This window comes from Rhinolophus sinicus, linkage group LG04, assembly GCF_036562045.2.
Source record: "Rhinolophus sinicus isolate RSC01 linkage group LG04, ASM3656204v1, whole genome shotgun sequence".
Classification (NCBI taxonomy): Eukaryota; Metazoa; Chordata; class Mammalia; order Chiroptera; family Rhinolophidae; genus Rhinolophus; species Rhinolophus sinicus.
This window is the reverse complement of record NC_133754.1, coordinates 41903940-41928187: the sequence shown is the minus strand read 5'-3', so window position 1 is coordinate 41928187 and position 24248 is coordinate 41903940. Positions and strand designations below refer to the sequence as shown.

The 24248-nt window shown below is 33.3% G+C and overlaps 1 protein-coding gene across 1 annotated transcript in view; it reads left to right on the top strand.

Annotated features, from left to right (window-relative positions):
- Positions 1–24248, top strand: part of UGGT2 (UDP-glucose glycoprotein glucosyltransferase 2) — a 146319-nt gene that overhangs the window by 16226 nt on the left and 105845 nt on the right. Inside the window, exons 3-8 of the mRNA XM_019737191.2 lie at positions 681–811; positions 1290–1402; positions 10058–10232; positions 15224–15320; positions 17916–17988; positions 22317–22417. Coding sequence (XP_019592750.2) covers positions 681–811; positions 1290–1402; positions 10058–10232; positions 15224–15320; positions 17916–17988; positions 22317–22417 — 690 coding nt within the window. The remainder of the gene's footprint in view (positions 1–680; positions 812–1289; positions 1403–10057; positions 10233–15223; positions 15321–17915; positions 17989–22316; positions 22418–24248) is intronic.

Genomic DNA, 24248 nt, shown 5'->3' with positions numbered 1-24248 from the left:
GAGGCTGCCATTCTCTTCTGCCCTCTCCTATCCAGATGGTCTCTGTCTCCCCAGGAGTGTCCAATAGTTTTTAAATTAAATTCCAAGGTTTATCCTTTGGGTTCTTTGTAGTCTTTGGAGATAGGTTTCAAGGAGTGAACCAGCATTTCAAGTTAATGTGTTCCAGACAAGAAGACATTTCTCTTATTTTTAAGATCTGGTTCAAATTCTGCCCCCTAAAGTATTCTGGACACACTAATTACACTGGCTATATGTACTAAACCTCAGTAGAATGTAGTCATGCATGTAATTTAAAATTTATTAACAGTCATATTAGTCTTTAATTTTTGTGCTATTCTTAGTCTTCTCTTAAATTTTAAGTAGGGCCTGTATCTTATTCTTGTATTATAACCCCACAACCTTGGAGTGAATTGATCTGATATGCTGGCATTTTCCAAATAGATTTTAATGGCAAAATTATTTTCACCTGGACTTGTATTGATTTCTTGTACTACACTGGAAGAGCCATATGAAGTTAATAATAAAATAGAGATCTTGATTTTCCATTTTTCTCTAACACCATTCATAACCAAACTTAAGATATGATTATGTGACGTTAAGTTCATATTATAGTGATAAAAATGTGTCAATGTGTTGTATACGAAATATTAATGTCCTTTTCTTTTGAATTCTTCTTATAGAGTCAGATTATTCTTATTACAACTTAATCTTGAAGAAAGCTGGACAATTCTTAGACAATTTACATATCAATCTCTTAAAGTTTGCTCTTTCTATAAGGGCATACTCTCCAACTATTCAGATGTTTCAACAGGTATGTAAAAATATCCAAATGATATATGACAAAGCAGGATGCTAGCCATGTACGTAAATCTATCTTAAATGACTATCTTTAGTTCAAAAGGATTTATAAACTTATAATACCTGGTTCCATAGCTTATCACTGATTATGTTATCATTGTTATTGATTATAATAATTGAATATATTACGTAATTTCGTAGTTATTTGGGATAAGGAAATTATCAGGACAGAGCATTAAAATGAATTTTCATATACTAAAAATTTTAATTTAATTAAACTTTTTCAACAACTTTGAAGCATGTATTTTTTACTATAAAGTTGATTTTGTTAAAATATTTGATTCTGCTTGCGTATAGGTATTTTTTACTTTAATTAGAGCAATAACTTAATAGTAGTTGATGAGTTATTTTAATCAAAGTAATGTGTGAGTTTTTTAAATCATATTGTAATTATCAACTCCTGTATCTAAATATAATCTTTGAAATCTTAGATTGCAGCTGATGAGCCACCACCAGATGGTTGTGATGCATTTGTGGTTATCCATAAGAAACACACATGTAAAGTTAATGAAATTAAAAAGCTGCTGAAGAAGGCCACTTCAAGGTAAATGAAGGCTAGCCTATAGTGAAAGAAGTGGTTTATAAAGAGTTGACGGTCAAAATAACAGACATTTTTTATAATACAAAATTTTAGTATTTCAAGATATTGTATATTAAAGAATGTGCTGTATTGAAAAGCTGAATATATATGAGCTGGTAGTCTGAGTCGTTTTCTAAAATATGTAAGTACTTTTCAGTATTTTGTCTTGATTAGCTGTTTATTTTAGAATATAAATTATACCAAAATACCATAAAATAGATATGTTTTATATAAACAATAAATATATAGAACTATGGATTTATTTAGACTGTTGCTTTAAATATAAATTGAAATGTGTACCTTGGAAATAAAAAAAAATCATACAACAACAATATAGAGTTGCATTTTTAGAATGTGTTGTTCAACTTCTTTTTTTTTTTTTTTTTTTTTTTTTTTTTACTTCTTCCAAGTATTTCCTACAAATGAATACGGGAAGTAGCATGTGTAGCATTCTGTGGGTCCATTTCACCCCCGTTGAATATAAGGATCATGGGAAACTGATGCAAACATGCTAATGCTCATGCTGCTTGTGTGCCATTACTACTAAAGTTTTTTGTTTCTGACCTAGAAGTCTCATATCTTCTACCAGCATCCATGAAAAAGTAAAAGGCAAACTTGTTAGCTTGTAAGGTAGGGTAAAATCAATTCTCTTGCCTGACAGAAGCTATCAATAGCATTAGATTACTGTTTTTTCTCTTTGTGAACCTTAGACACCTAATTCTTGTTTTATGACATTCTATCAGTATTGATCCATGGTGGCTGTTTTTTCTTATTTGAGCATATAGTTTATGTATCTACATATGTTCATGGAAATATAAATATTTTAATCTTTTTTTCTCTCTGTAGCTATTTCTCATTGCTAAATTTTCTCCATTTTCTTTCAGTGTTTCCAGATTAGATTTTTGTGTTTTTTTAAAGAAATGACTGATAAAATTTATTCAGTTTTTTTTTTTTTTGGCCGTTGTTCTAATCTATTACCTTTTGCATTCATATTATTTGAGTCTGTTGCCTTTGGTTGAACTAAACACGTGGTTTATTTTCCTTTTTTCCCCTCAATCATAACACATTTAAGGCATCAAAGTTGCCCTTTTTTACTATGTGATGTTCTCATGTCCTATTTTTCTAAAAAGCTCCTTAATAAGTTTTGTTTCCTTGTTGGAAGCAGGGGGAGAAAGTTACACTCATTTAGGATGGTGATGATTGCTGTCACTTTCTCCCAGATATGTAAATCACATTTTAGTATAATACTACTTGGATCTGTGCAAACCCAAACCAGGGATCTTTGAACCTGAAGAGAAGAGACGAAGAATCATTCTAGCTTTCCTTTTGACTAATATATTGTGTTTCAGGTCCTAAGGTATTGTGCTTTATGTGGTAAGGCTGACCATCAGTTATGATTCTAAGTTAAACTGTGTATAGTATTTTATATTTAGTGGGTTTTGCTCCCCGATTATGGTTTAAGGGTTATATTAGTTTCAACTTCATTTAAGAGTTTTTGTCTTTTTCTGTGTCTTTGAAAATGTTATTTGGAGATGCTGGGAAATGTAGTGATAAGGACTGCTCTCCAAATCCACTTCAAATCAGCATGCCCCTCATCTTTTGTAATTTTAAACTTTTTGTCCACAATGGTAGGCTGTATTTTTAAAGTAAAAAAAAAAAAAAAAAAATTACACGTGATCATTATAAAAGTATTCAGATACTTCAGAAAAATGCAAAGTAGATAGGGAAAGTGACCCATTAATTCTGTTAACAGTTTGGTATATTCTTTTTTTTAATGCATACATATGTTAAAATGTAGATATATATGTCTATTTTAACCAACATGGAATTGTACTTCAAAGTATATCTTAAAACCTTCCCTCACTAAATTATACATCCTTATATGCCATACACATAAATAAATATAAAGATAGGTATGCTTTGTCATTGTGTAGCAGGACCAATATATATTGTTTGTTTTATTTCCACCTGACACATAGTAAATGCTCAAAAATATTTAGCAAATGAATTGTATATTAATCAACAAGTACTTTTAATTATATGACCCTTTCTGGTATATTTTATATTTTCTTCTATTATAAATACTACGTAATTGAATGTCCTTATACCTGTATCTTTATATAGTTACCTTGATATTGTCTTAGATGTTTCTAAAATTAGAATCACTAGATAAACAAGTGTATGATTTAAAATTGGTACATATTTCAAAATTGTTCTTCAGACAGCTGGTTATGTTTTACACTCCATTTCTAACATTTTCACCAGTGCTAATTTGTATTATTTTCCTTTATAATACTCAATTCAAATGAAAATTTCTGTTTTCAAATGTAACCTATTCAATTTTTAAAGACCATTTCCCACTTACCCAGTAATTCTCTGTAGCTGTGGGGTAATTTTTTTTTAACCTATGATATGTCAGTTCCTGAAGTAATCATAGTAACAAATTTTGAAAGGTATGTGTATATGGGTGTAGGAAGATGCTCTCTATTACAGACTCATGAATAACTCGTAGATGAGCCCTTACTTTTGCCCCTGGAAAATCTATTCCATTTCTTCTAATTTTTTTCTTTTATTCAACCTCAGGATTGATCTAGCATTGTTTCATTAGCAGCTTTTCCAATTACCAACAATAGTAAATTATTTGAAAACATTATCTTTCATACTAATATTAAAATATAAGATACCCTGTATAAGATACTACTGTACTAAATGTACTTCTACAGCACTGATTTGATAAAAATCAATTTTTGATGGTAATCCATTTGACTTTGTGCCATTTGAGTTCCACGGTATCAGTGAAAATGAGAATGATTTTAATAATTTCACCTAGTTTAAGATTCTTTCACTTCTCTTTTTAAATGTGAAGTATGATTTTACTATTATATTCATTTTGCATTTGTTTTAATAGGTTTTTATGAAGAATGGCAGCTAATTCAATTTCTCTTGTTTTGCACATTTATATCTCTTCATCTGTTGTAGAAGAGATTAATGATGAAGTCAAATCTTATTTGAGGCTGATAAAATTCTATTTCATGTTTCAAATATCTAAACATTGACAGTAATATTTTAGAAATCATATCTGTGTAGAATGTTAGTAATTTAAACAGATGAAAGTGGATGAATGTGTATAAGGGGAAGCAGATTTTGCTGTCCCAAAATATACCTCTTTGGATATTATTTTAAGTTGGTTATTTTTAAGAATCAAAAGGCTCAGAAAGAACCTTTGCCTCCCTGGGACTGCCTAAAAGAACTTAGAGGACCTACTCCAGGAAGGGAACTATCATCATGGATAACTATAGTTTAATGTGAACTAAGGGTGATAGACAGGGAGGAAGGAAACAAGGCCCGTTTGATCAAAGTCCTGTCTGTGTCCCATTATTAAAGATGACTCTGCAAACATTTATTTACCAAATGTTTGCTTTTCTATCTTCATATGAATGGCCTTCCTGCTCTTTGAAATATCAACCTCCACCCCTCGTTTGCTCAAGATGGCATGTATACCTTAACTGCCCAGTCTGTTTTCAGGTGCCATATTCATATGGACTTCTGTATGTACATATGTAATAAATTTGGACATTTTCTTCTGTTAATCTGTCGCATATTAATTTAATTATTAGTCCAGTCTGAAGAATTTAGAAAGGTAGGAAGAAAATTATTTTTCTCTCCCCCACATGTAAAACTTTTATACTTCAAAAAGAAGTTTATTAAAATAAAAAAAGTGGTTGAATGTGCATACATACTATCAGAGCCAAACTGTAAACCACTGCAAAGACACTTGATATAATTTTACAAACCTGAAATAAACATAGTGATGTTTATATCCATATTGATATCAAGTAATATCACAAACTTTAAGCCAAATAATTAATGAGAAGTTTTCATTATTCTGTTAGTCAAGATTTAGTGAGTACTTGAGTGATTTTGATTTATAATAACTTAAGTTGATTATTAGTAAACAATAGTCATGTATCCATTTTTAAAATGTGAAAGTTATTTCGACTGGCAATCTTTATTCTATAATAATTGAACAAAATAGAAATTTGAGTTTCTCTCTAATAGAAAATATAATCTGTACATGTACAACTTCACAGCCCTGTCAGAAAACTGAATAATTAGTTATTTTACTTACCATAGTTCATTGTAGAAAGTATGTCTCTGAGTTTGTCATGAATATTATAGGAATGTTTCTCTATAGAATATCAGACAGTGGTTATCATCAAAATATTTTCTCAATTTCTGTTTAGCTCAAATAAGTAATGTAATTTTTTTTTATTTTTTCGTATTTAAAATTATACTTCTTTTTTTTTCCTTTTGTTTTTGCATTTCTTTTTTTTTTAAATTTATTGGGGTGACAATTGTTTGTAAAATTACATAGATTTCAGGTGTACAATTCTGTATTGCATCATCTATAAATCCCATTGTGTGTTCACCACCCAGAGTCAGTTCTCCTTCCATCAGCATATATTTGATCCCCCTTACCCTCACCTCCCATCCCCCACCCCCCTTACCCTCTGGTAATCACTAAACTATTGTCTGATATGTGGTATATAAAACAAAAACAACAAAAGAACAAGACAAACAAATGAGAAACAAAAACTCATAGACACAGACAATAAAATTATACTTCTTGATAAAAAAATTCAGTTTCATTTTAAATTTTGATTTTGGGAATTTTCATTCTTACTGTGTACAGTAACATTGTAACTACTGTGGGAGGGTTAAAAATGTAAAGAAAATATTACCTACTTCTGACTACAAAATAATTTTCTTTACATACAGAATAATATAAGCATATAAGATATGATGTGATATAAACATGCTTTAGAATTTTAGTTATATGTCAATAAATGAAAAAGAATCCTATATATATCTAGTTCATGAAACCCGAGTGAGTCAATAGAAAGCAACTTAAAAGTTGCTATGTTCCTCTCTCTCTCTCTCTCTCTCTCTCTCTCTCTTTTTTTTTTGCTAGCTCCCGGAGGCCATATACATATTTCTTTTGTCTAACTCTTTTTACAATTATTGTATGTATGAGAGAATTAACCTTATTTAATATTTTATTTTCTAGTTGAACTATATGATTTTGTGTTTTATTATATCATCCAATAATAGTGATGGTATAAATTGTATTGTACAAAACTTGTCTCAGATACCATAGTATAATGGGTAAGAGCATAAGTTTTGTTTTTATTCCCATATCCCCACCCTCCCACCTCTTTGGCAACCATCAGCTTGTTCTTCATGTGAGTCTATTTCTATTTTATTTATTCATTTGTTCTGTTTTTTTAGATTCTACATGTAAGTGAAATCATATGGTATTTGTCTTTCCCTATATGACTTATTTCATTTACCCAAGTACCTTCTAGGTCCATCCATGTTTTCGCAAATGGCAAGATTTCATTCTTTTTTATTGCTGAATAATATTCCATTGTGTATGTATACATACCGCATTTTCTTTATCCATTCATCTGTCGATGGACATCTAATTTGCTTCACTGTCTTAGCTATTACTAGTACTAGGCTGCAATGAACATAGTGGGGAACATGAGTGTACGTTTTTGAGTAAGTTTTTTGTTTTCTTCAGATAAATACCCAGAAGTGGAATTGCTGGATCGTATGGCAGCTCAATTTTCAATTTTTTGAGGAATTTCCATACTGTTTTCCATAGTGGCTGCACAAATTTACAACCCCAGAAAGTGTACAGGCATTCCATTTTCTCTCATTCTCTCCAGCACTTGTTTGTTGGTTTATTGATGATAGTAATTCTGACAGGTGTGAGGTGATATCTCATTGTGGTTTTAATTTGTATTTCCCTGATGATGATTAGTGATGTTGGGCATCTTTTTATGTGTCTGTTGGCCATCTGTACGTCCTCTTTGGAGAAATGTCTATTCAGGTCCTCTGAACATTTTTAGTTGGACTGTTTTGTTGGTATTACTAAGTTATATCAGTTTATATATTTTTGTATTTTGCATATTAACCCCTTGTCGGATGTATTATATATCATTAGTGCAGAATTTGTTCCTTTAATTTTTTGATGCATTTTGTTAATTTACACTAAAAGAATATATTCCCAATGTATTAAGTTTAACCGTTAAAAATTAGAATAATGCAATACATACATGTAGCAGTTATAAAATTCTCTTTTAGTCTAGACTTCTAGATCTTATCCCAAAAGACAATCAGTGCTATCAAGTTCTTTTATGTTCTTCTACAAATAGTCAAGATATTGTTAAAGAACAAAAATAAACCATGTAAATTTAAAGATCTAATAGGCTTTATTCAATGATTCGTGAATCTGGCAGCATCCTTCTAGTAAACAGAAAGGTGCTCCAAGAAGTTGTGCAAAATGGAAGATTTTTATAGACAGAAAGAGGGTGGGACAAGGAAGTTAAAAGATTAGTTTATTTCCTGCAAGGTTACCTTCCCTTTAGGGAAGGCCTGGGGTCTTATTAGACCAATTGCCTCCCTGACTACTTAGTGTTGACCAGGAAATTCCAAATTGATTGATTTACAGTTCCATTCCTGGGAGGGACTGAAACTCCAAATAGGTTAGGTGGTAAGTCTTGGTGAGGCTTAGCAAAAGTGACTCCATTTTGGGTCCGTTGTTTCTTTGTAACACTATATATAAATCATAATTACATAGATATATACCCCCTACTTTTATTATTAATGGTGGTATACCATCCAACACTTGGTTCCTTCCGTTTTTCCCTTGATACTATACTTGGTTTATATTTTAGATAAGTGGGTGTTGGCAAGAGTGAGAGAAAAATGATCATTTCTTGAGCACCAAGCATGTTCTTTATGCTCTGCTAATGATTTGCAAGGCATTTTGGTAAATCCATAGGATATTCCTAGGAAGTAGCTAGAATTCCTCCTCTTGAACATGTACAGAAATAGGCCCAAGAGAGACCAAATCACTTGTGCAAGGTTAGAAAGCTAGTAAATAGTTAAGCTAGCTTGATTTATAGTTAAATAGAGGTTAGAGGTTAAATAGTTAACCTCTGCTTGATTTCAAAATCCAGTGTTTTTCACTAGCATGCCCTCTTCCTCTCTCCTTTACTTTGCATTGTTATTTAAAGGTAGTAAATGATTGAAAGATTGGAGAGATCTGAATTCATTAAATAAAAGGTTATTTCCTAACACCTTTGTTATATTAAATTCATTTCCTTTTGTTTTTCCTTCTATCAATATAAATTGTTAAAAGATGTGGGCTTAGGAATTCCATAGACATATGAGTTGAAATTCTGGCTTTCTATTTGAACTTGTCCTGGATGTTTAATTTGTCTGAGCCTCAGAAAATTAGAAGTTTAACTATATGCTAGTAACTGTCTAAAGGAATTGTTATGAAGAGAGACTTTATTAACATGTATAAGGAATCTAGCATAGTGTCTGGCAAATAAGAAGGTATCAAAGTCTATTTATGATAGGGGCAGACTATAGGACTTCTCTGTTTCTTTGATTATTCTTGAGGATTTAATGAGTTGTTATCATATTAAGTACTGATAATCATTCTATGATATGGTACCTTTGTTTTTTAAATAGTTGAAACTCATTTTTAAATGTGCTATACTAGTGAAAAATTATATTCTTCTGATTTCTGGTTAAGATGGCAGAGTAAGTATATGCTTTGCTCACCTCCTCCCATGACCACATGAAAATTACAACTAAATTATAGAAAATAACTTTTGACAACAGCCTGAAAACTAGCTGAACAGAATTCCTAACTAAGGGTATAAAGAAGAAGCCACATCGAGACTGAATAGTGACTATCAACTGTAATTGCAAAAAAATTAGAAAACAAATGGCTTTGTTTACACCTTTCATTACACTTGTATTGTCATACAACTGATCACAAATGTCACTCAACAGCAGTCTCAAGTAACCCAGAACTTACTTCACTTTGTTAAATAAAGCCATTGCTAGGTAGTTTTTAGTTGACAAGAAAGTTAAAAAGCACTCATAGGGTTTTCTATTGTAACTATATTACATAATAATCAACAATTGGTCAAGGTTATCATATCTGAAATAAAATCTCTAATAATGAACCATTAAAAAATTCTATTCTTCTAACTGAAGAAAATATAAATTTTATTTCATTGAAAAATGTTGCCATTATATGTTGTTTAAAGATAACGAATCTTGTATTTTTAATATTCAATTTTGGGTTAACAAAATTTCTTTTTCTGTCGTTTAGTAGACGTTATGTGCACAGTCACCACAGGATATCAAATTCTTTCTGTGATAATACGTGTTTGGGAGTGTGTGTGTGTGTGTGTATGCCAAAAAAAGTATATAAGTGGACGCTTTGGTCGACATTGCTCAAGCAGTAGTTCTTGTAATCAGAAGTGTCTGCACGCTGATGGTAACCACTTTGAGCACCTCTTATAATTGCAGAAGTCAAACATGACTTGTATTCATCTTTTGTTATCGGTATATATCGAGTATTAAAATTTTAATAGTTTTTTTCTTTCTCATAATGTGTATGCATTTTTTTGGCTATAAATATATACATATATATTCCTGTAACTTCTTTGATAAGTATAAATTATAGAGTGCTGTGATATATTTCTCATATGCTCTTTACTTTGAATTCTTTTTGTGTTTTCATTTTAGGCCCAGACCTTATCTTTTTAAAGGAGATCATAAATTTCCTACAAACAAAGAGAACTTACCAGTGGTTATTCTCTATGCAGAAATGGGTACGAGAGTATTTGGTAAATTTCACACAGTATTGTCTGAAAAAGCTCACAATGGAGAAATTCTGTATGTTCTTCGTCATTATATTCAGGTACATGTTCCTTTTATTCAAGATTATTTTGGCTATGAAAAATACATTTTATGATAATTTCCTTACTAGATTTCACACAATTTCATCAGGACTGTTATTTATAAAGATTTTTAAAAAATTAACACAACTAGCAAATGTGAATTTTATATGGAAAAATATATTGAGATTCTGTGTCTTTTCTGGGGGTATCATGTTTACAAATTTTCCCCTTATAGCTGGAACAGATTTAAAACTTGGATAAAAAAAACAAAATCATAATTCAATAACATGTGTACAGTATTTGCTAGGATTCATAAATAACTTTTTTTAATGAAAATGCATTATGATGAAATCTGATTTACTTGATACAATAATATAAGTGTGGTATAGGAATGGTGTTAACCCTGTTTCTTTGGACAGCTGACTACTTATTCAAGTTTCTGGTCAAATGTATTATAGCCCACTCTCAACCTCTCATTGCTGTTGCACTCTATCACATTATTCTGTTTGAATGACTTTATGGCACTTTTCACTGTATCTCAAATTTTGTTTAATACCTCCAATTTTCCCCTCTGCCCTCCTGCACACACACACGAGTTTAAACTCTCATAGGCACATGCTAGAATATAATGGCCATTAGAGGAAGGACTTTACTATGTTTTTTTACTGCTCAATTCCCAACATAGAAAAAGTGTTGTAATTTGCATTTCCCAGAGTATTACTAATTTACATATGACTCTGGGTGGTGAACACACAATGTGATATATAGATGATGTATTACACAGTTGTACACTTGAAACCTATGTAATTTTACTAACCATTGTCACCCCAGTAAATTTAAATAAATAAATAAATAAAGGCATTACAAATATACTTGTTAATTTCCTATCTGTATCCTTTGCCTGCTTTTATGTTGGATTCTTTAGGGATTTATTTTCCCCTAATTTACAGATTTTTAAAAATATATTCTGAATACTAATCTTTTCTTCCATACTTTCCAAACATCTTCGAGTGTATTTCTGGTTTTCTTGTATAAAAAAAATTATTTATGACATCTTTTGTTCAGCACAAGTATTAATTTGATGTAGTCAAATTTATCCAACTTTTCTTTAATGGTTTTTCTTCACGATGTCATAAAGACATTTTCCTATATTTTCTTGTGAGAATTAAAACACTATTCTTTATGTTTTGGTCCTTAATCCATCTGAATGTATTTGAATATGCTGTGAAGTAGAGAGAGAATTCTGGTTATTTCATATGAAAATCATTGGTCCCCACGTAACTAATTGAACAGTTAAGTCTTTATTCTAAGCCATCTCATAGCAAGTTTTTATATAGGTATGCGTGTTTTTAAACTTTCTGTTCAGTTCCAATAATGTGTGTATCTATTACAGCATCATTTTAATTGCAGCAGCTTTAAAATCGAAAGCAATCTTAAGAAAGACAAAAAAAAAAAGAGAAAGAAAGAAAGAAAAGCTGGAGGCATCACACTTTCTGACTTCAAACTATATTATAAAGATGTAGTAATCAAAACAGTATGATATTTGCGTAAATACAGACACATACCGTGTTTCCCCGAAAATAAGACCTAGCTGGACAATCAGCTCTAATGCGTCTTTTAGAGTAAAAATTAATATAAGACCCAGTCTTATTTTACTATAAGACTTATAGTAAAATAAGACTGGGTCTTATATCATATCATATCATATCATATCATATCATATAATATAATATAATATAATATAATATAATATAATATAATACAATGTCTTACATTACTTAAAATAGCCAAGTTATTTGTCCATCAATGGATGAAAGGATAAAGTGTGTGTATGTGTGTGTGCGCGTGTGTGTGTAAAATGGGATATTATTCAGCCTTAAATAAGAAGGAAATCTTGCCATTTGCAACAACATAGATGGACCTTGAGAGTGTTACGCTAAGTGAAATAAGTCAGACAGAAAAAGACAAATACTGTATGATCTTGCTTATATATGGAATCTAAAAAACTGAACTCACAGAAGATAATAGATTGGTGGTTGCGGGGGACCTGGGGCGGTGATGGGTGTCGCGTCCTGCATGACGAGAGTTGTGGGGAGCGAGGAGGGCGGCGCAGGGTTAAGAAAAGACAGCAGCCATGAATAGAGTTTAAATGCGGAGGCTAAGGGACCGGCATCCTCAAGGTCTGGGTTGTGGCACCTGGTCAGGCCTGCGCAATAACTTTTATTAGTTAGGTGGGGAAGCAAAGAAGATAAAGCTTGTCAATCTCAACATCTGTGAATTCTATACATCATAATAGAAAACCGGTTCGAGTCAGTCACCCTTGCCTGCAGACAGCTGGACTGTAAGTTTCAACTTCCCCAAAGGACAAAACCTATATGTAGATGAATAGATGGAGAGCACCTCATTGAATCACTTCCCTTGCAGGTTCTGAGAAGGAATGCAGCCACAGAGGCTGAGGCTTTCCTTAGCCTGAAGGAGGTGGGGGCTGTGCCCACCTGTGAACCCCGTGGGTTCTCCTGTTGGTCCCCACGACTGCGTCTGACTTGAGTTGTTCCTTCCATGAGGAATCTTACTCATCATTGACTGTCCAGTCATCTTTCTGGGACCAAACAGGGAGGCATAAGGTGCAAACACAAAGGTTTAGCAAAGTCCCTGAAAGGATCCATCTTACAGACTCTCCTTTCTTTGGGGGCAGGTAGAAGGAAACAAAAGGGTTAAGCTGTTGCGTGGCGAGGTTAAACTGCTGCGTGGCGACAGATGGGTGAAGGTGGTCAAAAGGAACAAACTTCCAATTATAAGATAAGCAAGTACGGGGGAAGTAATGTACAGCATGGCAACTATAGTTAACAATACTGTATTGTATATTTGAAAATTGCTAAGAGAGTAGATCTTAAAAGTTCTCAATCACAAGAAAAAGAACTAAGGTATGGATATTAACTAAAGTTATTGTAGTAATCATTTCATAATGTATATATACATCAAATCATTATGTTTATATCTTACTACAACTATGTTATATGTCAGTTATATCAGAATAGGAATGGAAGTTGGAAATCCTAGTGTATGTTTATCTTTATCAAAAATGTCTCCCAAGTGATTCTAACATATCCCTCAGCGGGTATGCTCATCTATTGAGAATCCTGTCCCTAATTATTCTTTGGAGAATGTGACTATTAAATATACTTCTGTGAAATGATACTAGCCCACTCTCTGGGCACTTGGTAGCGTCAAATTACAGCCTTCTATTTAATGAGTGACATATTGTACAATCAAAATAGTCATATTGTAAATCTAGCCAACATGTATTTGTAATAAAAATAGACTTATTTATGCTACTTTTTGAACAGATGCCTTTTTATGGGGAAAGAAGAAATAGGAAAATGAATAAAGATTTTTCTCACCAGTTGATTTAGACTATGAGCACTTTTGGTTTGCAAATCTAAACTTATTAAGCTACCATTCAAATTTTATATTAATACATTTCCAAATGGAAAAATTAAATATGAATTTAATCAGTATTTATCTTTATTACTGAGGAGCTAATAATATTCCAGAACTGGTAATGGAAATTGGTTATGTGACATTGCATTTCTTTTATAATTTTAACTATACGTGGGCTTGGAACTGTGGTTGACTTAGCCACTAACTGATTGCCTTTTGAGTGGATAGTCAAAATCTATTTTTAAATTGAGCTGTATGAAATTGAAAACTGTTTAAAAGATTTTCAACTTTGTCATAGTACTATAATTATTTAAAAAAAAAACACCTAGTTTTCTCACGCTATCTTTCATTATAGCATATGCCTGAAAAATTAGCAAATTAAATTTTAGTGTGGGCAGCAATGTTGAATTCCTGTCTGCATATCTGAAACTAATTCTTATATCATCTTATTTGGAAATGGAACAATCCAGGAATAGTCACTCTGGTCATAGACTTACTTTTAAGGCTGGGGGAGAAGTTTAGGGAGGAAAGAAGAGAATAAAAGGAGTAATACACTATTAAGATTCTCCCCTCCGATTTCTACCTCTTCCTCTCTCATGTTTAGGATTGCAAAACTGCCCCTGTGCAAACCTGAATTAAGCAAAGCCATATAACTTCCTCAAGGGAATTTTCTGAGCAGTAGGTTAAACTGGTTTCCTAACCTGTGAAAGAATATGCCAAATTATTATGATTGTAGCAAAACTGATTAAGAATTTCAGTCTGGAAGCTGGAAAGAACCTTAGACATCTTCAGAAGTATTATGTATAGTCATTCAGCTTGCTTACCTTTTGAAAAAGTATGGTGACTTCTCTTCCTTGATAGGGTAATCTCTAGAAGTACATTTCATATGTGCCCTTTATAGAAAGGGTAAATGAGGTGCCAAAATTCTTATAATAAATACTTCAACAGCCAGTTTTAGGTAATTGTTGCCCCTCATTGCAAGAAGAGATATTAATTTATGGCATTTGGTATGTTTTAATCATTGAGAAACATGGAAAAAATTTAATTAGTTTCTTCAAGACAGAGTTTTTTTTTGTTTTTTGTTTTTTTTACCTTTACTTTCCAATATTTGCTTTTGGCAATACTCTAGTTGTCCTACGTCTAGACAGCTAGCAAATGAGTAGCATTTGCAGATTTAGCAAATCTTGTGTAATTCCCGAAAGCAGTACAGTTCTGTTGAAACTTGATTGTCTTGTATTCTTGGTTAATTAACTCATGGGAGAGATGTGAAAATTACCATGGTATAACAAAAAATGATCAGATATTTTTTCATTATGAAAGAGTAATTAAAACAGTAGCGTCATGGCAAAGTTTATAGAAAGTAGAGAAGGGGTCATCAACCAAATTCTCGTTCTTTGTAGACTATCTAGCGAAAGTATAAATATCCCCTAACTAATTTTCACAGTGATTTTAAAAATTCATTATTAGTAATTTACTCTAATATCCTAATACCCAGTTATACTGAATTGAAAAGAGGATGTTTAACTAAATAGTTTCCCTTTTTTTTTTTTTAATCAATGTGTTTGAACAGAAACCAGCCTCACAGAAAATGTACTTATCTGGCTATGGTGTGGAGCTAGCAATTAAGAGTACAGAATACAAAGCATTGGATGATACCCAAGTTAAAAGTAAGTTTTCTCTCTGTAACTGAGTAGAACTAAAAATTGGAGGTTTACGTACTTTTGTTTGTCAAAACATTTCATGACTGTAATTCTACTCATGTTAACTTGAGGCAGGAGACGGGGTGGACATATTTCTCCTCAGTCTGGAAATTAATTTTAAACTGGAAATAATATATTTAATATTGTGTTCTCCAAAACTTCTTTAAAAATTGGAAGTAGTGTATTATTTGACTTATACCCAATGGCTTACCAACCATTTTTAGCAACATATTTAAAAATGATAATATAAGGTCCACGGAGGCAATAGATGAAGCTCCTTGTAGATCTTGGTAACTGGCCCAGGAGCTCAGCCACCCCGACCCTCGAGGTGGGGGCGAGGAAGGGACGTCTAAGGGATCAGGGGGGTTAGGATCTCAGTAAACCGGAAACTCATTGGTAGCACTACCTTAGGAATCTTTGTTTGAATTATGTATTTATAGTGAAGCTAGGGTGATAGGGTTTCTTTCTTTTTTGAAGTAGGATAGGAGAGGCCTATGAATTGTTTAGATGAAGTCGATTGGTTAGTTTTGATCAACAAACAGGTCTGCCTGTGGTTCTGTTTACTAAATGTGTGCTCTAGATAAAGGACTCTAGAGACCAAAAAACTAAAGTTTCAGATGCTTATGGAAATTGTTTACTACCTGGTTCATCAGAAATGTATTTATACCTGATTCTTGATTAAGAGTTTTAACTTCATTCTTTTATATGCTCTGAGATGTGGCTTCTGCTTCCACTTTGTTTTTCTGTTCAGGAAATAGTCCTTGTCCTGGAGGCCCTGCCTTGACCACAGACTTAGCTCTGGCCACTCATACTGAATGTGCTTCAAGTAAAAATCCATATTACTGTGATTTAAATCCTGTCCGTTAAAGAGTTACTGGAAAAGTATAGTGGAAATAATAATGTCCAGATGTCATGAATTTCTACATATCTTATATAGGTTTACTATGCTTTATAACTTAGTATCTTATTTGTCATAATAGTAACATAAGGCATTTTCTAGCTGTCCTTGGGCTTGTAGAATTTTCTTTACAAAGTCAGGTAATCATATGTGCCATCTATGTTATGAATCACACACTAAATTCTGTCGTCACCCTTTACATGTTGGGAGTATATCTTCTCTCCCTTCTCGTTGCCACTCCTTTAGTGCTGTTCTCTTTTTTCTCTGTGTACACGGACCAGCCTTCTGACTGGCCTTCTTTCTCATCTTTGGTCTTCAGTGCTCTTGATCTAACCCCCAAAAATACATTAACCAGTCTATTCTCCACCATGCTTTCAGATTGAATTTCTTCTGAAGAAAATCTGGCTTTGTGATTCCACTGGTTAAAATCACTTCGTAGCTCACTGTAACCTCCCTCCTAAATGTAAGCACCATAGCCTAGCAAAGAAAGCTGTTCACACTCTGGCTTCTTTCTGCCTTACCGCTCCCCCTCAGTCCTTTCTCGTTTGTACCTTCTGGTCCTGTAACACTAAACTGTTGTACAGAATTACGTTCTGTTCCCGGGATACCTCCATGTTTGGCTCCAAGGCAAGCCTTTATGACCTCTGTAGAGTACTTTTGTCCCTTAGCATATGCTACTCTTTCTGCCCGAAACCTTGCTCCTTTCTCCCATCTCTTCCATTTTCATCTAAGGCCTACTCATCTTTTAAGATACATACATCAGTAAGTATCACTCAGATGGCTGCCCATCTTCCTACTTTGTCAAGAGGATGGTTTTCCCTTTTCTATATCCAATATAGAAAATATCTGTGCTTTCTTTCAGAAAAGTTTTACATACTTTATTAAAATTGTCTATTTGTCTCCTTTTCCAGCAAGTGGAGTTGGTGTCTTTTGTGTCTCTTCCTGCTGTTTATCCCGGCTGGCATCAGGCATCATAGTAGGCTGTCAATAAATGTTTACCTGATGAATGAATGAGGAAAAAAGAAAGGCTAGATCAAAGCATCCAGGGTTTTTAGTGGTAGTCCGAGAGATCTTCAGACCTTCAGAAGAGTAAGAAGGGAGAAATGTACTTGATGCGCTCTGAACACTGTGCTAGAGAGCAACCCCCGTGCTATAAGAGGTCACAAATTTGTATAATCCCAAGTTCTCTTCACACATACCACTTACTACACTGTGTATTGTTAATTATTTGGTAAGTAAAGGAGAACGGAAGGGGAAGAGAAAATGAATATAAAATATTACGTCTTTATTCTTTGAGACCATGAGTTTTGGTGTCTTTCTAAAGATTTCTTGATTATCTTTAAAGGCATCAGAAGTATACAAGAATTCCTGTATTTGTTAGCGTTTGAGTCTCTTGCCTGACTTAGGATCTATACACAAGATTTCTTGCAGGCCCTTTGAAATAATCTGTAGAACAGTTCTTATGGTTAGATATTTAATAATCAAGCCCACTAAAAAACTCAAGAATACAACCATGTGTACATGCATGTATCATTAAGCTAATTTATGAAGGTAAAATAAGTGGAATTTCATTTCATTTTCATTTCATCTAATATTTGATTACATATTTCTTTCCCAGGCTGAAAATGTTTTTGTTTTATTTTGTTTTTGTTTCCAAAATATAGCCATGACTAATAGTACTGTAGAAGATGAGACTGAAACAAATGAAGTTCAAGGATTTCTCTTTGGGAAACTAAAGTAAGTCTGAAAAGAAATGTATTGCTATACTCTTAAACTTGTTTTTAAAAGAATTACCATATTTTGCCATGTATAATGTGCTCTTGCGTGTAATGCACACCCACGTTTTTGGCCCAAACTTGCAGGGAAACGGAATTAGTACTACCTGCATGCAGTAACTCACAAATGCACATCCTTATGTTTCCCTCACAAATTTGGGCAAAAAGTGCGTATTATGCACTGCAAAATATGGTAATACAATATACTGTGTTGGCATATGTTTCACATTTAGAAAATATGCATGTAATTGTTTTTATTTATGACAAAAGTAACACACAGTTAATGCAAAACACAAAATTGAAAAATAATCACTAATTTGACATTATGAGTATGTATAGAAAAAATAGGAATTGAAAATGATCAAAGTTATCTCTGGCAAAAAAAAACACGAAACTTTATAGAATCTTTTATAGATGTAATGGGTTACAAAAATCATGGTTAATATTGGACTTTTTGTTTTAAAGTTTATTGGGGTGACAGTGGTTAGTAAAGTTACATAGGTTTCAAGTGTACAATTCTGTAATACATCATCTATAAATCACATTGTGTGTTCATCACCCAGAGTCAGTTCTCCTTCCATCACCATATGTTTGATCCTGTTTACCCTCATCTGTTACCCCCTCCCTCCTCCTTAGCATAAAAAAATCAAAATTTTTATTCCTCAAAAGAAGAGAAAATACTTATTTATCTAAATTTCTGTGCTACAGATTACCATCTTAAAAACCTTTTAATGTCTGGTTTTGGTTTCATAGCCACGTGTAAGTAATTTTCCAAAAATTAAAGTTGTGCCCCCCCTTTTTTTTCTTGCATCACCGATTGAAGACAAGGAATAGGATGGTGAGTGCTCTCTGAATATTCATGAATGGGGACTGTTGTAGTTTTATGTGTGCTTTCTCTTATTCACACGAAGGGAAAGTTTGTGATTCCAATATAAAGGTAAAATTAATTAAAAGAAAAAGACTGTTTTATAATATCTTTAGTACTCGTTTAGTATTACAAGTATTTATAAAGGAAACTTAGGACACTGCTGGTGAACAGATAACTATAGAGTAAGAGGAACATTTTTGGAGACTGCTGATTTATAGAGACGACTGAGTTATATTTCTAAAGTATATTGGCCAAGAGTTTACCAGTGGCCTTAAAAGTTAATACATCTTGGCCGGCCCGGTGGCTCAGGCGGTTAGGTTCGATTCCCACATGGGCCAGTGGGCTCAAGGTTGCCAGTTCAAAGGGATGGTGGGCTCTGCCCCTGCAACTAAGATTGAACATGGCACCTTGACCTGAGCTGCCTCCGGATGGCTCAGTTGTTGGTTGGAGCGCTGGCTCTCAACCACAAGGTTGCCAGTTCAATTCCTTGAGTCCCGAGGGATGGTGGGCAGCGCCTGCAACTAAAATTGAACACGGCACCTTGAGCTGAGCTGCCGCTGAGCTCCCGGATGGCTCAGTTGGTTGGAGCCTGTCCTCTCAACCACAAGGTTGCCCTAGCAACGCCAACTGGACCTGGAGCTGAGCTGCGCCCTCCACAACTAAGACTGAAAGAACAACAACTTGAAGCTGAACAGAACCCCCCACAACTAAGACTGAAAGGACAACAATTTGACCATTGTTCCCCAATAAAGTCCTGTTCCCCTTCCCCCAATAAAATCTTTAAAAAAAAAAAAAAAAAAAAAAAAAAAAAAAAAGTTAATACATCTTGCAAAACAGATTTATTCTAAGTGAACTATTTATTTAGTAGATAACAATACATTTTTGTTCTCCATTTTCAGCTGTGTCTCAACATCTTGGAATCCATAGTTCTTTTTTAAACATAATGTTTTATGGGAATAAATTGTGCATCCTCCAAAAAGCCTTTGGAACCCTGGGATATTAGTTTTTTAAACGAAGAAATACTCAAAGTTAGTTCTTACACAGCTACTCAATTGAGTTGGGCAAAAGAAAACAAACAAAAAAACCTTTGCTTTAAGTTATTATATCATTAAGATTGTGATTAAGTATGAAAAACAATATATTAGCTCTTATAAATGTAATATTACTCTGTATCTTAAAATTTTGAGAAATGAAGGGTTAACATAATTTGTAGTGAACTTCTCAGAAGTTTTATTGCTTTTTTCACTATAAGAACAGTCATAGTCTTGATTCATTTTCGAAATATGGTCCCACATTATAATCAAATTGTGAGATATTGACACTGTAGTGTATTTATTATCTATAAGATTAATGCATTTCTGTATATGTCCTGTATATTTATTTTTCATTTCATGTTTTAAAATTTTCATTTCTTTTTACTGCTGAAAAATGTTTTATAAGTTGTGATGATAGCTAAAGTTATTTTAAAAAGAATATTTAAATCTGAAATGTCACCATGTCTTGATTTCATGAAAGACAGAAGAAAGATTACACTTTAGATTATATGTATAGTAAAATGTCATACTACATTTTTATTTGGCACTCTCTAAAGGATACCTAGATGTGTTTAATGTTTGGCAAAATTATCTTAAATTTCTATGTTTCAAACATGGAACTTTTCAGAAATAGAGTAAACTCTAAGACTGCATAGGAAGCATTAATGTCTTTCCTTATAAAATTGTTTTCATTTTAAATTATAAAGGCAGTACTTGTAATTTATATAATAATAAAACAGAAAGTATATAAGATAAAAACTAATAATTCTGCCCCCACCCTTGTGTCCCTTATAGGTAAGGTTAACAATTGAGAATACATCCTTCCAGGTTTTGTTTTGCTTTATTTTATATATTGAAAAAAGTAGACATACAAGGTCTGACAATTAAGTTTGCGAACTCATCCTAGAAAAAAATGCTACATACCTCATTGCTGAATATCTCTATGGTCACCTTCAAAGTACTCTCCTTGGGAAGCTATGCACCAATGCCAGCGCCTAGTCTACCCTTCAAAGCAATTTTGGAACTCTTTTTTCTGGAATGGCCATCAGAGCTGTAGTAGTATTATCCCTTGATGTCCTGAATGTCATCAAAATGTCTTCCTTTCAATATTTCCTTTATCTTCAGGTAAAGAAAGAAGTCATTAAGGGGCAGATCAGTTGAGTAGGGAGGGTGTTTCAATACAGTTACTTGTTTACTGGCTAAAAACTCCCTCACAGGCAGTGTCATGTGAGCTGGTACAGTGTCGTGATGCAAGAGCCATGAATTGTTGGCGAACAGTTCAGGTCGTTTTTGTTTAAAATTTTCACACAGCCTTTTCAGCACTTCCCAATAGTAAACTTGGTTAACTGTCCAGTTGGTACAAATTCGTAACGAATAATCCCTCTGATATCAAAAAAGGTTAGCACCATCGCTTTGACTCTTGATTTGGACTGACAGAACTTTTTTGGTCGTGGAGAATTGACTGACTTCCATTATGCACTTTGATGCTTTGTTACAGAGTCATATTGGTATACCCATGTTTCATCACCAGCGATAACATGGCCCAAAACACCATCTTGCCTTTCCAAAAGGTCTTGGCAAACTTCGACTCTCCTTTGCTTTTGTTCTTCAGTGAGGTGCTTTGGGAGACCATTTTTGCATACACCTTTCTCATGCCAAGATTTTCAGTTAAGATTTTCCTGTTTCTCTATCGATGTTTACTTGGTCTGCTATGCTTCTCAGAGTCAGCCAATGATTTTGACACACAATTAAACGAATTTTTGCAATGTTTTCATCAGTTCTGCTCATTACTGGCCACCCTGACCTCTCTTCATCAGTAACGCGTTTTTTTTTTATTGTTTAGTGACGCGTTCTTTACCCTCAGAAAAACATTTAACCCATTTGTACACTGCCGTTTTCTTCATGGCACTATGCCCATAAACTTGGACCAACATGTCCCTGATTTCACTTCCACTCTTGCCAAGTTTAACAAGAAATTTAATGTTTGTTTGTTGCTTTAATTCAAGCTCAAACATTCTCGCAACGGCACACAAAACACACGCCACAATAATAAATGCCACTCAGCAAGACACCGCCACACGTCGATATGAACACAGCTGTGAGACACTGATATACCAAGGTTATGAAACGTTACCGAGATGTTTGTACAGTGCTGACAATGTAAGCGTATGGTGGCAAGTTCACGAACTTAATTGTCAGACCTCGTATATACCTCCATTATTTATTTTTAAGTTATGCACATATAGTTGCATCATGATTTATTATCTTAATGATGAACAATTAATTTGTGTCTAATTATTTGGAGGAGTTAATTTCAAAAATATTACTACTTGTATAATGATTTGTAGTAGGTGATGATAATTAACATTACTTAATATTCTAATGCAGAGAAAGATATTCAGATCTTAGAGATAATCTGACAGCATTCCAAAAATACCTGATTGAGAGTAACAAAGAAATGATGCCTTTAAAAGTCTGGGAACTACAAGGTATAGTATTTTGGTCTACATTAACGCAGCATTTTGATAACTGAACTCTGTTTTGTTAAAGTTTACATAACATGATGTAAATTATTTTTATAAACAAAAATAATTACTATGATGTGAATAATATAAATTATTTTATTACTTCTTGTGGAAATAAATATTTAATTAAAAGATTATCCACCAAGCAAAACATTTTTATGTTTATAAACCTTAAAATTATATGAAGTGTAGTTATTTAATACTAATCACTTTTAAAGTATACACTGATTTAATAGATTCATCTGAAGTATTAAATCACATTTTAGGGAAACTGTAACATTGATTAAAAATCCTAGTTAGTAGGTTAGGAGAACTCAGAGCTAAATCTTAGTTTTCCTCTATGTAAAAATTTGATTTTAATAGACCATTGTGTGGTTTAGCATTAGCTTAGAATAGTTTCTGTGGTGACAAATATCTGGTGTAGGCAGATATTTTGTGACCATAATTTAATTTAGATTGAATTGTAAGTTCTTTTCAGTTTGTAATTTTCTTTTTTATTACCTGTAATTTTTAGTAGGTCATTGGTAGGACATGTTTTCCTGTGTAATCCATAATAACTTATCACATCTCTGATCAACTTTTTAAAATATAACAGCTTATTGAGATATAAATGACATACTATACAATTTACCCATTTAAAGTGTACCATTCAGTAGGTTTTAGTATGTTTTCAGAGTTCTTTAACTGTCACCACAGTCAATTTTAGAGTATTTTCATCACCCCAGAAAGAAAGTAACGTATCCATTAGCAGTCACTCCCCATTTTCCCCCAACTCCTCCAGCTGTAGACAAGCACCAATCTACCACCTTCTCCTTCAAAATGTTCTCCAAGGGACCTGTACTTTAGAAAATTGTAAGTGATAGGGTGCTTTTGAAGGCTTGTAAGCAGAGAACATGCGGAGGCAGCTCAGTTTTAATGAACCCTTCTAGTGTCTGTGTAAGATAGATTGGAGTGGACTAGAAACAGAAACTGTAATTAAGACATCATTGGAATAGTGTAATGAGAGGTTGAGCTGTGACTATGGTAGAGACATAGGAAAGGAAGGCTGGATTGGGCAAATAGGAGTCAAAGACGATGGCTTTCAGATTTTCAGCTTTGAGCCTGAATAGAGAGAATATAAAACACGTAAGTATGTATTGGGGTTGACTATGGGGCCGAGAAATAATGAGACTGGTGTTAAAAAGATGACTTGAAGTGACTGTGACATATTGAGATGACAAGGGCCGGTAATGGGGTCAGTATAAAGTCCTTAAGCTAAGAAGAGAGGACTTAAAGTTGAAAATCATAGCATAAAGATTTGAAAAAGGAGGGAATGCTAACTGAAAGTGAAGAATGGCCAAATCGGTGCATGATGGGGGTACTGTGGTGCTCATCCTCGTGGGACAGTGCAGGCCTTGAAGAAGACCTGGTGGAATGACGAAAAATGGAAGAGTGCATTATAGATGCTAAAGGAAAAAGGTTTACAAGAAAGAGGAAGTGGTCAATACCTTTTCTTTTCATTCTTTTCGATTGATCTAACAAATACTTATTGAATGTCTACTGGGTGTCAGTCATGTCCCTACATCCATGGTTTTATAATTTTTGGCTGAAACCTACAGTAGGAAATATATTTTATAACAAGGCCCATACACAAATGTGTAATGTATGAATACATAGATATGCTCAAAACTAAAAAGAGCTTCAGCGTACAGTGTGTATGTTTACAACATTTTAGTAACTGACAGAACTTTCTTTAATTCTACCCTATTTCATTAGGAAAAAAAAAACTACTCATTATTCTGCTTTCACTAATGGG